The sequence below is a fragment of the Rhinopithecus bieti genome, unplaced genomic scaffold (genome assembly GCF_001698545.2).
Source record: "Rhinopithecus bieti isolate Rb0 unplaced genomic scaffold, ASM169854v2 scaffold_45617, whole genome shotgun sequence".
Lineage (NCBI taxonomy): Eukaryota > Metazoa > Chordata > Mammalia > Primates > Cercopithecidae > Rhinopithecus > Rhinopithecus bieti.
The window spans coordinates 149,089-162,036 of NW_016819136.1; the positions used below are offsets into that span (position 1 = coordinate 149,089).

The 12,948-nt window shown below is 38.7% G+C and overlaps 1 protein-coding gene across 3 annotated transcripts in view; it reads right to left on the minus strand.

Annotated features, from left to right (window-relative positions):
• Positions 1–6,096: 6,096 nt before the first annotated feature.
• Positions 6,097–12,948, minus strand: part of BTLA (B and T lymphocyte associated) — a 37,360-nt gene continuing 30,508 nt past the window's right edge. For 2 of the 3 annotated variants that reach the window (XM_017858609.1, XM_017858608.1), the window contains 3 exons: positions 11,342–11,485; positions 9,903–9,949; positions 6,097–6,554 (listed from right to left, as the gene is read on the minus strand). In XM_017858609.1, the coding sequence (XP_017714098.1) occupies positions 6,279–6,554; positions 9,903–9,949; positions 11,342–11,485 (467 nt within the window). In that variant the 3' untranslated portion in view covers positions 6,097–6,278. The remainder of the gene's footprint in view (positions 6,555–9,902; positions 9,950–11,341; positions 11,486–12,948) is intronic. The other variant, XM_017858610.1, reaches the window with a different exon arrangement.

Sequence of the window (12,948 nt, forward strand, 5' to 3'; positions counted from 1 at the left end):
AAAAAAAAAAAAAAAAAAAAAGGTCCTCCTATGATCTGCCCTCTTGCAGGCTTCTTACAGAAAGAGAACTGATTTAGCATACTGGTGTGATGCGCAGAGCTTCTCACCCTTTTAACCATATTAGCCTCTGAAAGAACGTCTTGCATCAAAGGCAAGGAGGTTATAGTTGTATCTCTGACTCCACTTTGCGATCAAGGAAACTTGAAGCACGCTGACATTCCCCACATGACTGGGTAGGTATCTTTCTGTAGACCAAACTCTCCTATAAAGGGGTCCCAAAGTCAAGCAAGATTAGGTGGAGGAATAGGTAGGAAACACATTTTGGTTTGGGGCCCAAGCTGTGCTTGTCAATCCATCTTTATTATTAATATTATTCCCAAGCTGACTCCTCTATTTTTCAGTTGGCCAAGAATCTGTAGAGCCAGAGGAATGTGACTATTTAGGGGTACCTCAAAACCCTCAATCTTAGGAACATGAATTCTACTACAGTGAAGAACACATAGTTCTTATACTCAAGAAACATAAAATTTGATGATGTTTTCACAACATTTTGCACCTATCTCCACAACAAAATTCAAAAATGGGATTATAATTTTTTGTTTATCTTCTACTTCACCTACACCATAAGCAGTGTCAGGAAGGAATGAAATCTTTCTCAACCATACTAACCTCAGAACCTAGCAAATTGGTAAGTGCTAATAGGTGGTTATAAATTATGTGCAGATAAAACAATTGCCATGGAATGTTTAACCTGACCAACTTCAAAATAAAGGCCCGATTTTAAAGATTAACCCCCTAGAACTTATTTTTGAAACTGTAAGTTGATTCTAGCACAGGACTTTCAGTTCTCATGTTCTCAGGTTTAGCAAAACTTCTACAAAATAGTATTGTGCTCTCTCAGTTGTCATTTTTACTTTGCGGCCTTTCCTGTTTCTTCCTAAAATAGAACTTTCTAAATTAGTCTATCCTGTAAATGCGACTTGGAGTCCTACTACACCTGACTTTGGGTAGAGAAAGATGGGTTCATAAAGGTTAAGTGGAACACAAGATTCACAAACATCAAAGTGCATACTGATTACCTGAATATCTTGTTAAAATGTAGATACTTATTTAGCATGTGAAGGCTGAGATTCTACATTACTAACAAGCTCCCAGAGGATTCCCATGCTACTGATTTGAGCGCCATCCTTTGAGTATCAAGAGAGTACTTTGCAAATACAGTCATTCATTAATTAAACATTATTTAATCCTAATATGTGCCAAACACTGAGCTGAAAAACTGAGGAAGAATGTGACATAGTCCTTGCCCATAAGAAGCCCACAGTCTAATGTTACAGGAAACGTAATAACAAATAAGTGCTATGAATTATATTGAGAGGAAGACAAGCCACAGACAGAAATAAATTATTTGCCAGTGGGAGCTAAACAAATGGCACACATGGATGTAAAGATGGAGAAAATAGACCCTGGGGACTGTGAAGATAGTGAGGAGGAGTTGAGGGTTGAAAAATTCCTACTGGATACAATGTCCAATGTTTTGGTGACAGGTATACTACAAGCCCAACACTCACCATTATACATGTAATACCCATGTAACAAACGTGCACATATACCCCTTGAATCTAAAATTTAAAAAAGAAAAAAAAGGACTACTTGCAATCTAGAAAAAGAGACGTATTTGATAAAGGTTTGTATCAAAACTATACAGAGAACTCTTAAATTCAACAAGAAAATGAACAACCCAATTAAACAGTGGGCAAAAGATCTAAACAGACACCTCACCAAAGAGGATACATGGATTACAAATAACTAGATGAAAAGATGCACAACAGTATATGTCATTAGGGAATTCCAAGTTAAAACAATGAGATACCACTACGCACCTATTAGAATGGCAAAATTCTAAAACAGGGACATCACTAAATGCTGGCTAGGATGTGAAATAACAGTAAGTCTCATTTATTGCCGGTAAAAATGCAAAATGGTACAGTTACTTTGGAAGATATTTTGACAATTTCTTACAAAACTCAACATACTCTTACCATACAATCCGGCCATCATCCTCCTTGGTGTTTATACAAAGGAGATGAAAATTGAAATGTGAGTCATAACCACAATGCTGTCTCGTACCAGTCAGAATGGCTATTATTAAAAAGTCAAAAAATAACAGACACTGGTGAGGTTGTGAAGAAAAGGGAACACTTATACACTGTTGATGGGAGTGTAAATTAGTTTAACCATTGTGGAAAGCAGTGTGGCAATTCCTCAAAGAGCTAAAGACAGAACTACCATTTGACCCAGCAATTCCGTTACTGGGTATATATCCAAAGGAATATAAATTGTTCTGTTTTAAAAACACATACAGGCATATGTTCACTGCAGCACTACTCACGATAACAAAGCATGGAATCAACCTAAATGTCCATCAATGGAAGACTGCATAAAGAAAATGTGGTACATATACACCATGAAATACTATGCAACCATAAAAAAGAATGAGATTGTGTCCTTTTCAGGAACATAGATGGAACTAGAAGCCATTACTCTTAGCAAACTAAGGCAGGAACAGAAAATTAATATTGCATGTTCTCACTTATAAGTGGGAGCTAAATGATGAGAACACGTGGAAACATAGAGGGAAACAACAGACATTTAAGGCCCACTGGAGGGTGGAGGTTGAGAGGAAGGAGAAGATCAGATAAAATAACTAATGGGTACTAATAGGCTTAATACTTGAGTGATAAAATAATCTGTACAACAAACTTCCCATGACACTGGTTTACCTGTATAACAAACCTGCCCATGTACCCCTGAATTTCAAATTGAAGTTTTTCTAAAACCCTGCACACGAATATTTAGAGCAGCTTTATTCATAATTGTCAAAACTTGGAAGCAACAAAAATGTCCTTCAGTAGATGAACAGATAAATAAACTATGGTACATTCACACAACAGAATATTATTCATTTTTAAAAAGAAATGAACTATCAAGCCATGATAAGACATGGAGGAAACTTAAATGCATATTATTAAGTGAAAGAAGCAAATCTGAAAAGGCTACATGGGGCATGACTCCAACTGTATGGCACTCTGGAAAAGGCAAAACAATAGAGGCAGTGGTTGTCAGGGGTTGGGAGGGAGATGTAAACGAGTAGAGCACAGAGGGTTTTTAGGACAGTGAAACTATTCTGTCAATCATCATAATGGTGGATACATGTCATTATACCTGTCAAAACCCAAAGAACTGCAAGTGTGAACCCTCCTGTAAACCATGAACTTTGGTTGATAATGACATGTCAATTCTAGTCACTGATTGTAACAAATGTACCACTCAAGTGCAGGATGTTGATGATGGGAGAAGCTGTGCATGTGTGAGGGAAGACGTTATAGAAACTCTCAATGCTCTCTGCTTAGCTTTGCTGAACCTAAAAGTGCTCTGAAAAAAAGTTGATATATTTAGCAAAATAGATATGATCACGCCAGAGAATCCATTCTGGGGACTAGATAGTTTTGGTTGGTGCACAAAACTGATCAAATAAACCACATATACCAAACCTAGCCTCTACTAGGTTTCTCAAATTGTGGACACTGGGAAACATATTAAAATCGATTGGCATGTCTTTTAAACATGACGATTACAGAACCATTTTCTAGACCTCCTGAATCAGAATTTCTTAGTGCTGCAAGCAAATAGTCTACAGTTAGCAAGCTATTCAGGTCGCTTTTATGTGTCAGGGGGTTTAAGAATCAGTATTCTATTCATGCCCACACATTTTGGGGTACAAAAGCAGATGCCAAATTGATTTCAAATAAGTTTTAATAACTTTACCTTCTTATTGAGCACAATCAACAAGCTTAAAATTTGTGAGAAACCATTAAATTATCTACATATTATTTTTCTCAAACCATCTATAAACTAATGAAGTAAGCCATGTAAATAATAGTGAAATAGATTCATTTGGGAAAATGCATATATGTCTCTGACACCATTTGGAAAAGGAATAAAAACATAAATGATTTGTGATTTTGGCAAGCAGTACAAATATATTAATAAATCTTAGAGACAAATCATTATCAGCATTATCTTTACTATAAGACATACTAAGAATATGCTAAATAAGACAGAAATATTTTGCTTTTAAGTTTGAGAGAATCATAAAGGAACTGTTCAACTTTGTGTGTTCATCTGATAAGAGGACAGCTAAATGTATCCTCCCCATATTTCCTGTTTCTATTTTAAGAATACCACAAGCAGCTATTCTAACATGTCTTTCTTACATAAGTTGTCCACAAATGCACCCTGGCTAAAAGAGCCTATCTCGAATTGGTTGCTTAAAATTCTAGGTGTAATTGGCAAAATAACAGTGACTCAAATGGGTATCTGCACCCCCAAATCTAAGGAGCTAAAAATGCCAGTGTTACTTAAGAGAATCTCTCCGCCACAAAACCTCAGTTTTTTCTTTTTGTATGTATACCCCACGCATATTCTCAACTCCACAATTTCACATATTATTTTCTTTAATGGCCCATTTACTGTAGTATTTTGAGCTTCATAAGCAAACTGAAAATGTAATGTCATTTTGATCAGTTTCTCATGCACCATTTCTGTTGTCACCAACTCTACCTAAAACACACACACACACACACACACACACATCACATCACATTCATTTGTGCAGCAGCTCAGCTTACATATTTGTTCAAATGGATTTTAGCCTTTGCTATCCACTTTGAATGAAGACTATTACATTATTCAGTAGCAGCACCTGAGAATTCTGATCGTCTCAAACTGTTGAATAAAATTATAGACTCTTTTTGAAATAATTTAGCTCAAGTGCTTTGGAAAGTCCAAAAATCTGAATCCATCTTTTGCTATACTCCTAAGTGGCTGCAACCTCAGTATTTTAAAATAGATGATTAGCAAACTAAAATATGTCACTACAGATGATTTGCCCTGATTCCTTAGTAAGAAGAACAGCAAGATGCAGATGTGGTGAATGAAAGCATATTGACCCCTACTGACCAATTGAATATTCTGGGTTTTCCTCCATTCCATTAATTGCACTTTAACTTGCTATCAAGTCAAGCATGAAGCAGTTTAAGCTATCTTCACTTACCCAATAATACCTATTCTAACTTTTAAACTATTTGGATGCCCATAAGTATATTAAATATATTAATTCAGCAGCATTATGTCACATTCCTATCCATTAGTCTATGTGACCCAAACATGAGTCTCTACTTTGCTCGTAAATGTGCTATATGTTGACTGCTCCATTAACACCTATATTTACTTATCAATCTAACAGAGTAGATATAAGCATTTGTTTGCCAGGTATGGGGAACATCTACCCTACGTCCAATTGGCATATTCTATATTTTTATTGCACCGTTTATTATTTTCATTTTCTTACATCAAGCCTAAAATGATTTCTCCTTTGCATTTAAGAAACACCATTCTTTTTTTTTTTTTTTTTTTTTTTTTTTTGAGACGGAGTCTCGCTCTGTCACCCAGGCTGGAGTGCTGTGGCGGGATCTCAGCTCACCGCAAGCTCCGCCTCCCGGGTTCACGCCATTCTCCTGCCTCAGCCTCCCGAGTAGCTGGGACTACAGGCGCCGCCACGTCGCCCGGCTAGTTTTTTGTAGTTTTAGTAGAGACGGGGTTTCACCATGTTAGCCAGGATGGTCTCGATCTCCTGACCTCGTGATCCACCTGTCTCGGCCTCCCAAAGTGCTGGGATTACAGGCTTGAGCCACCGCGCCCCGCAAGAAACACCATTCTTAGACTGACACAGGAAAAATTTCTTATTATGGAAGACTGACTTGAAATATACAATCATTACAATCATTACTGTATTTGTGGTTGGTTAGTCAAATTGGTACATTTTGTTTTCAAGAGTGTGTAGTGAACTGATACAGATAACACAAACCTCTTTTCCCTACGGAGTCTTTCCAATAGCTTCAAAGGCAAGATCGAGTTTGTATATTAGGTAAAATGTAACTAAAGTTTAAACATTCTACTATTCTGCTATTCATGACGTCAATCAGCTTTGGAGAGATTTTGTTGTCCGAGGCTATAACATAAAAAGTTCCCAAATAAGTTTCTGAGAGAAATTTTAATCATTTGTCCTATGGACCCTTAAGACCCAACCACTAACATGAACATTTCTAAAGTAAAAATTCTCAAATTGAGAAATATTATTTGACATCCTATTGGGCCCAGACAGTGATGTCAACACACTGATCATTCAATGGTTCCTGTAGGAGTCAGAAACAGACTTAACTCCTCACACATATGGATGCATATTCTGTCGGTGCTTCTTTTACATTTCTTGCCTGTCTTGAGTTCAGTCCAATGATGGAATGGTTCAGGGAAGCATAAATAATGCCCGTTTTGTTTTCTTCTAGGCATGGATTAGAATAAACTTCAGACCCTTCCTGCATCCTGAAACAATAGTCAGGCTCATTATCATAAATTCCAGTTTCTGATAGCAGTACTTGGGCATTTTGCCTGGTGCTTGCTTCCGTTCGCTCATTCTTAAAGGGAACATCAACCTACAATAGAAAAAAGGATGGTTTTAAGTGACACTTAGGCACGGTAGTGCATATTCATTAGCAAACTATGAATGAAAGGCTTCAATGGAGTCATGTCCATTGCGAGAAATAATCTACTGTCCCTCATGGATGCTGCTGACATCTACGTTTTCAGCTAAATCTCAATTATTAAAGGATGAAAGGCTTGAGAATCACTATGTCACCCCTAAATAGTTATTTTGTGCTTTATTACTGGTCACTTTTGAGGTCACAGAACATTTTTTAATCCCCTTCAAGATAAAAGCATAGCCCAAATTGATGGAAAAGCAAAAAATATCCTATGAAAACTTCAGGCAGTTTATAATATGATGAATAGCATTTAATGCAGTTTAGAATAAAAAGATTAAGGATAAAGCAGAACAGATATCGCCTAAGGGGGCAGAAAGGATAAATATTATGAGTTAGCCAAGATACATTATTATAATTTGAGACCTCAAATGAAAGAATTGATGTCAGTTTTGTAAAGATAAAGCTTAGAAAAAGTTCTAAGACAATATTTCAGTTGTTATTTCTGTCAAAATTTGTGTGTGTGTGTGTGTGTGTGTGTGTTGTGTGTGTGTGTGTGGGTGTGACAGAGTCTTGCTCTGTAGCCCAGGCTGGAGTGCAGTGGCGCGATCTCGGCTCACTGCAAGCTCCGCCTCCCGCGTTCACGCCATTCTCCTGCCTCAGCCTCCCAAGTAGCTGGGACTACAGGGGCCCGCCACCTCGCCTGGCTAATTTTTTTTTGTATTTTTAGTAGAGACGGGGTTTCACCGTGTTAGCCAGAATGGTCTCAATCTCCTGACCTCGTGATCCACCCGCTTCAGTCTCCTAAAGTGCTGGATTATAGGCGTGAGCCACCGCACCCGGCAAGAAAATTCTTACAGTTTCAAATATAGCCAAATATCTTAGAGCTTCTGAGAAAAAGGTGAATTTGTAGAAACAAACAGTAAAATTAGTCCTGATGTTTTCTCACTCTGCAGTTATTTATTAGCCACTCCTACCTATACAAAGATTCACCTGACAAAGATGTGTTCATTCTAGGGGCTTTTTCAGTTCTTTAAATTCAAGTTTTGCGCATCGATTTATGCTCTTGACGTCTAGTTTAACTCCTTTAAGGTATCAGGTATACAGTCTGAAAGTCTACACACTTTATCTGGTCCTTTGTCATTCTCATTGTGCTATGTGCAGTAGGATGTCTGTGGCAGATTTCCTTGGCAGAGCTCTATCATGCAAGCATGTCTGGCTTTATCCTGAGAAGCTAGGTAAGAATTCCCGATACAGTGCCACCCTCTGATGTGGTGGCTGCCCAGAAATAACAGTAAGGCTGAGCGACTGAAAGAGGCAGAGGTTGCTTGCTAAGATAAAAAGTACTCCCAACTCCCCTGGAAGGAGCCTGGTTGAAGTCAGTAGGTGGCACACTTAAGAAGGCTGTCAAGTGAACTGAAAAACAGCCGTTAGTCCTCAATATATCAACAAGGATCCTGTGATACTTTTCAATCTGTTTAAGCCTGTCAATTCAGTTGCCTGTCTCTCATCCCAAGAAAGGGTTCATTTCCATGAAAAATTTTGTTAAAGTGAATGGAGCAAAGGAAAATCTAGTGCTCTGCAGCACCCCTGCTGTGGCACCCCGTCAAAGTGGCTGGCTGCCACAAGGCCAGTGCACCGCAGTGTGGTGGATAGGGATGATAAAACCGGAAACAGCAATCCCACCTTACATTCCTATGGCAGGTTGCGGTATACAAAGCACTTTAAAATTTGTATTTATAGTATATGTTTAGATATAATTCACATGCCATGAAATTCATCCTTTTAAGTGTACAATTCAGTGGTTTTTATTAGGCAAGCACTTTATGCCCTCAAAGGACCATTCTGGATTAAGATCAGAGCTTTGGCTTTCATATGTACCTGTTATGTTTGTACCAGTTCCTTTCCTGTCATGTTTATACCGGTTCCTTTCAGTACTTTGATTTCTCCACAGTCCCCATACTAGTTTTACGTTAAGAAATATTTAGCCCCAAGGATCTAATATGGTATCCTTTTGATTATTTTCTGAAACGCTAGACAACTGAAATGGGGCAAAAATCTTCAGATTCTTGTGACAAGCAAAAACACTTTAAAACAAACTTCCCTAACAATTGCACATACAGAAAATACCCTTTTGAATTAAGCTTCAAATTGTAATTTATCCAGCCTACACAGGAAGAAAAATGTCCACAGCTTAACCAACCTGGGTTTTACTTGCACAGTAAATTATTTAGATTTTTGTCTTAAATAATTTCATAGCTCTCTGGCCTTATTGTAATCAAATGAAATTTTTATTATTATTTACTATAGAAAGAAAATAACATTCAAGAAAATTTCCCTATTTGAGGGAACAAAGCCTTAGCACTCAACACAGTACCTACTGATGCTCATGAAAACTTAATAGAAGTTTGTCAAGTTGAGTGTATTTGGTTTGGTTTAAAATTAAGCAGCTGGGTGGGGAATGTTGAATGCCATTTAATATTATATACAGAATTATTGGCTGTATCGACTTTGTCTTTTGTGGAATTTTTAAGAGGGTTACTACCTCTTTATCACTATTTTTCCTTACTGAAACGCACGTACACATCAAGTTCCTTTGCAGTATCTCATTTATGACTGTTTAGTTTTAATTAGAGAGCTTCAGAATGCTTTTTCACAAATATATTGCCTCGTCTTGCATTCGTTTTTAGTTCTAATATCTCCATAACATTCAACTCAAAAGAAAAGCCTACATTTATTTTCCAAACCTTGTAGGAAAGACTGACTTCAAAATTCCCTTCCTTTAGTCTGGGTGGTCCCTTCCTTGATGAGCCCATACACATTGCCAGGGACCTGTGTAATAACTAAGCCAAAGATCATGCCTCTATTTTGCTGGTGCTATTTATGAAGTTATCTAACAATTTTATGAGGTTTTTTATGGGTTCATTCTTTCATCAGCTCCCTACTCTCTTCCAGAAAGACCTTAAGGTGTTTACATAAAAAATAAATGAATACCCTGAAGCCACATAACAGGCAACAGCAGAGTCAAGGTTGTACGGTTCAGTCTCTGACTTTTCTGTCTTGGATCTAGACTGCCTCCCATGAACTTCCAAAGAACCACTTATTATGACACTTGTTAACCCTAAAGAGCCTTTGCTGCATAGAGAGCAGAATGCAAAATTCACATCTTTAAAAATAGGTATATATACATGGTACATAGAATAATGCCTGGCACATGGTAAGTGTTGTATAAATTCATTGAATAAATACATAAACACAGTATAACACAAATTGCGTTTGTTTCAACAGATACATCAAGTTTACCAGGGTAATTTCCCGTCCTGCAGTGTCAGAGAGTTCATTTTGCTTTCCTGGAAGACAAAAGGAAAAGAAGTAATCGAAAGGAGTAACGAAAGCAGAAGTAAACCACCTTGCCACCCATGCTTACCCTGTTGAATGCCAGGGATAGTGTTGTTAGTTTTGGCTTGTTAATTTGCTTTGCCTAGCACACACTTGTTTGTGAGAATTCACAGTGACCAGCTCTCTCTCTGGTTCATCACTTTTCAGTCCGCATAGCCCCATGGCATATCTAAGAGGAAGGGGAAGGATCTAGTATATCACTTGCAAGAGACTGGAAGTCCTTGCTCTGGGGACATTCCATATTCAATGCCAGAAATGCTGCTGTCCTGTCACCTATGTAGCCAAGATCTCCTACCACCTAGTTCACTTTGGATGTGGTAAATCAAAAGACTTATCCCTGACTCCTTTTCTGAAGTTCTGAGAGAGGTTCCAGCAGTCTCAAGAAAGATGATGAAAGATACAGAGAGGCTGTAGAAAGAGCCATGGAGTTGCAGATGAAGAATTGGGGTAAGAGAGAATTCTTCAGAATCCAGAGAAGGTTCTGAACTCCAGAAGTTCTCACTCCAAAATATCAGAAGCACTTTTGCCCAGTCAAAGGTTATTCCTGTGACACACAGAATAAGGGTTGCTCTATCTAGCTCAGTTTCTATAACTACACTGTAGCTGGTGTTGTGAAAACAGGAATGGGAGAGAATGGAGTAGAAGAAAAAAGAAAGAGAAAACTGAAGTAGTTCAGGCCAAAGCTAGATCAGAATTCTCTATGCTTTCCTCTCTTCCTTATTTGGTCATGACATTGAGGGAGTTCTTACAAAAGTAGAAAGGAATTATTTTCAAAATATCACACCATTCCCGTCATAGCCAAACCCACATTTTTCAAATGCATTATTGTTGGGTAAGGATTCAGGTCAAGCCTATGTTTATAATGGCAACAGAAAGTACAGACATATTAATTTTCTCTGGGAACATTGGTTCTTCAATCAGATAAGGGTGTGTGTGGGACTGGCATGATGTGGTGTGGCTGTGAAAAGAGGATAATACAAAATAAATCATATCTCTTGATCTGAGAGATTGTTTCAACTTCCAATCCTGTTAAGGTTTAGAAGAGCTCTTTCTTACACAAACCTAAGACTGATGCAAAGAGAATGATGAATTCTCAGCAATGGGCTGTGCTTGCCACAACTCCAGCTGGAACACTGTGCTGTGGTAAGCACGCCTCTCTCGTGACTCAAGGAAGCCCCAACCAACCCATCTGGCTTTTTAGCACAAGTATGAGTTGTCTTCTAGAAAATCATTATCCATGGTTTACAGGATTGGGAAAGAAAACAACAGGAAGAAACTAAAAATCCTTTAGCCCCAGAAATAAGAATGTATGATACTGGGGGCAGAGGGAAAATAGAACCCACCTTGGTGCCTTCTCAGGAAGCAGAAGAGGCAGAAACAGGTAGTGATGAGTAGAGGCAATCCCCCCAAAGGAAGTAAACTATACAGGAGCCATGGTCTGCTTGCCATTTCGTCCTTGGAGGGTCGTTCTGAGGCACTTTTTACATCTGGAATGTTAGTAAATGCTAAAGAGAGTTAGGAAATCCGAGATATATTGGGATCAGCGGCACCCCTCTGCACTGTCAGAACTTGAATGAAGGAGATTTCAGGCCAATGCCCCCATTTCTCCTTCAGAGGCATTCCTCAAGAATACCAGTGCCCTCAGCCTCCTCTTACTTTCTTGCTGAGCAGATGTGACTCTGCAATAATTTATCTTTTGCAGAAATTCTTTATTCTGATAGAGTTAATCTTCCACAGAACAATCTTCATGATAGCTGTCAGAAGGTACTTCTTTAAGATTTTCTACTTACGGTATCTAACTCTCATATTCATCACTTAAGTAGGAAAGCCATTGTCTTTATTTTGCCCCAAGAATAGACCCAAGTCAGATAGCTAGTGAGTGGCAATGGGAACTCAAGTCAACATGTTTGTAACATGAAATCCAAGTTTCTTCAACACAATGTCCTTTCCTTGTCTCATAACTTATCAGAATCTCCAAATACCAAATACTTTTGATATCCTCAAAAGTGCTCTGCATGGCACACAGCTAATGCGCATTACCATTGATCAATGTTAATATGCATTGAGGTCCTGTTTGTCTGCAGTTGTTCACAGCTCATTAGCAGGTTGTGAAACAACTTAGTAGGTCAAAAATAGCATTTTAAAAAAGGAAACAGAAGAGGATAGAAATCATCAGAATGCATCACACACACTAGAGCAGTGGTTCTCAAGCAGGACAATTTTGGCTCCAGGGAACAGGTGGCAATGTCTGGAGACATTTTTGGCTGTAACAAGGTAGGGGGAGAGAGGCTGGCAACTAGTGAGTAGAAGCCAGGGATTCTGCTAAACACCCTATACTATACAGGATGCAACCCCCACTTAGTGCAACAAAACACTATCCAGACCAAAATGTCAATGGAGAAACTCTGTCTTAGAGTTAAGTAAGACCTTATGAAACTTTTTTATATTTGTGTGTATTATGGGTTGTGATGTAAGATGTATTTTTTTTCTTTTTTTTTTTAATTTTGGGTTACTATTAACACAGTATGAAAAATACTGGAGTAAGATATTCTAAGGTCTGGCTTGGTGGCTCACACCTGTAATCTCAGCACTTTGGGAGGCCGAGGCGGGTGGATCACTTGAGATCAGGAGTTTGAGACCAGCCTGGCCAAAATGATGAAGCCCAGTCTCTACTAAAAATATAAAAATTAGGCCGGGCGCGGTGGCTCAAGCCTGTAATCCCAGCACTTTGGGAGGCTGAGACGGGCAGATCACGAGGTCAGGAGATCGAGACCATCCTGGCTAATATGGTGAAACCCCGTTTCTACTAAAAAATACAAAAAAAAAAGCTAGCCGGGCGCGGTGGCGGGCGCCTGTAGTCCCAGCTACTCCGGAGGCTGAGGCAGGAGAATGGCGGGAACCCGGGAGGTGGAGCTTGCAGTGAGCTGAGATCCGGCCACTGCACTCCAGC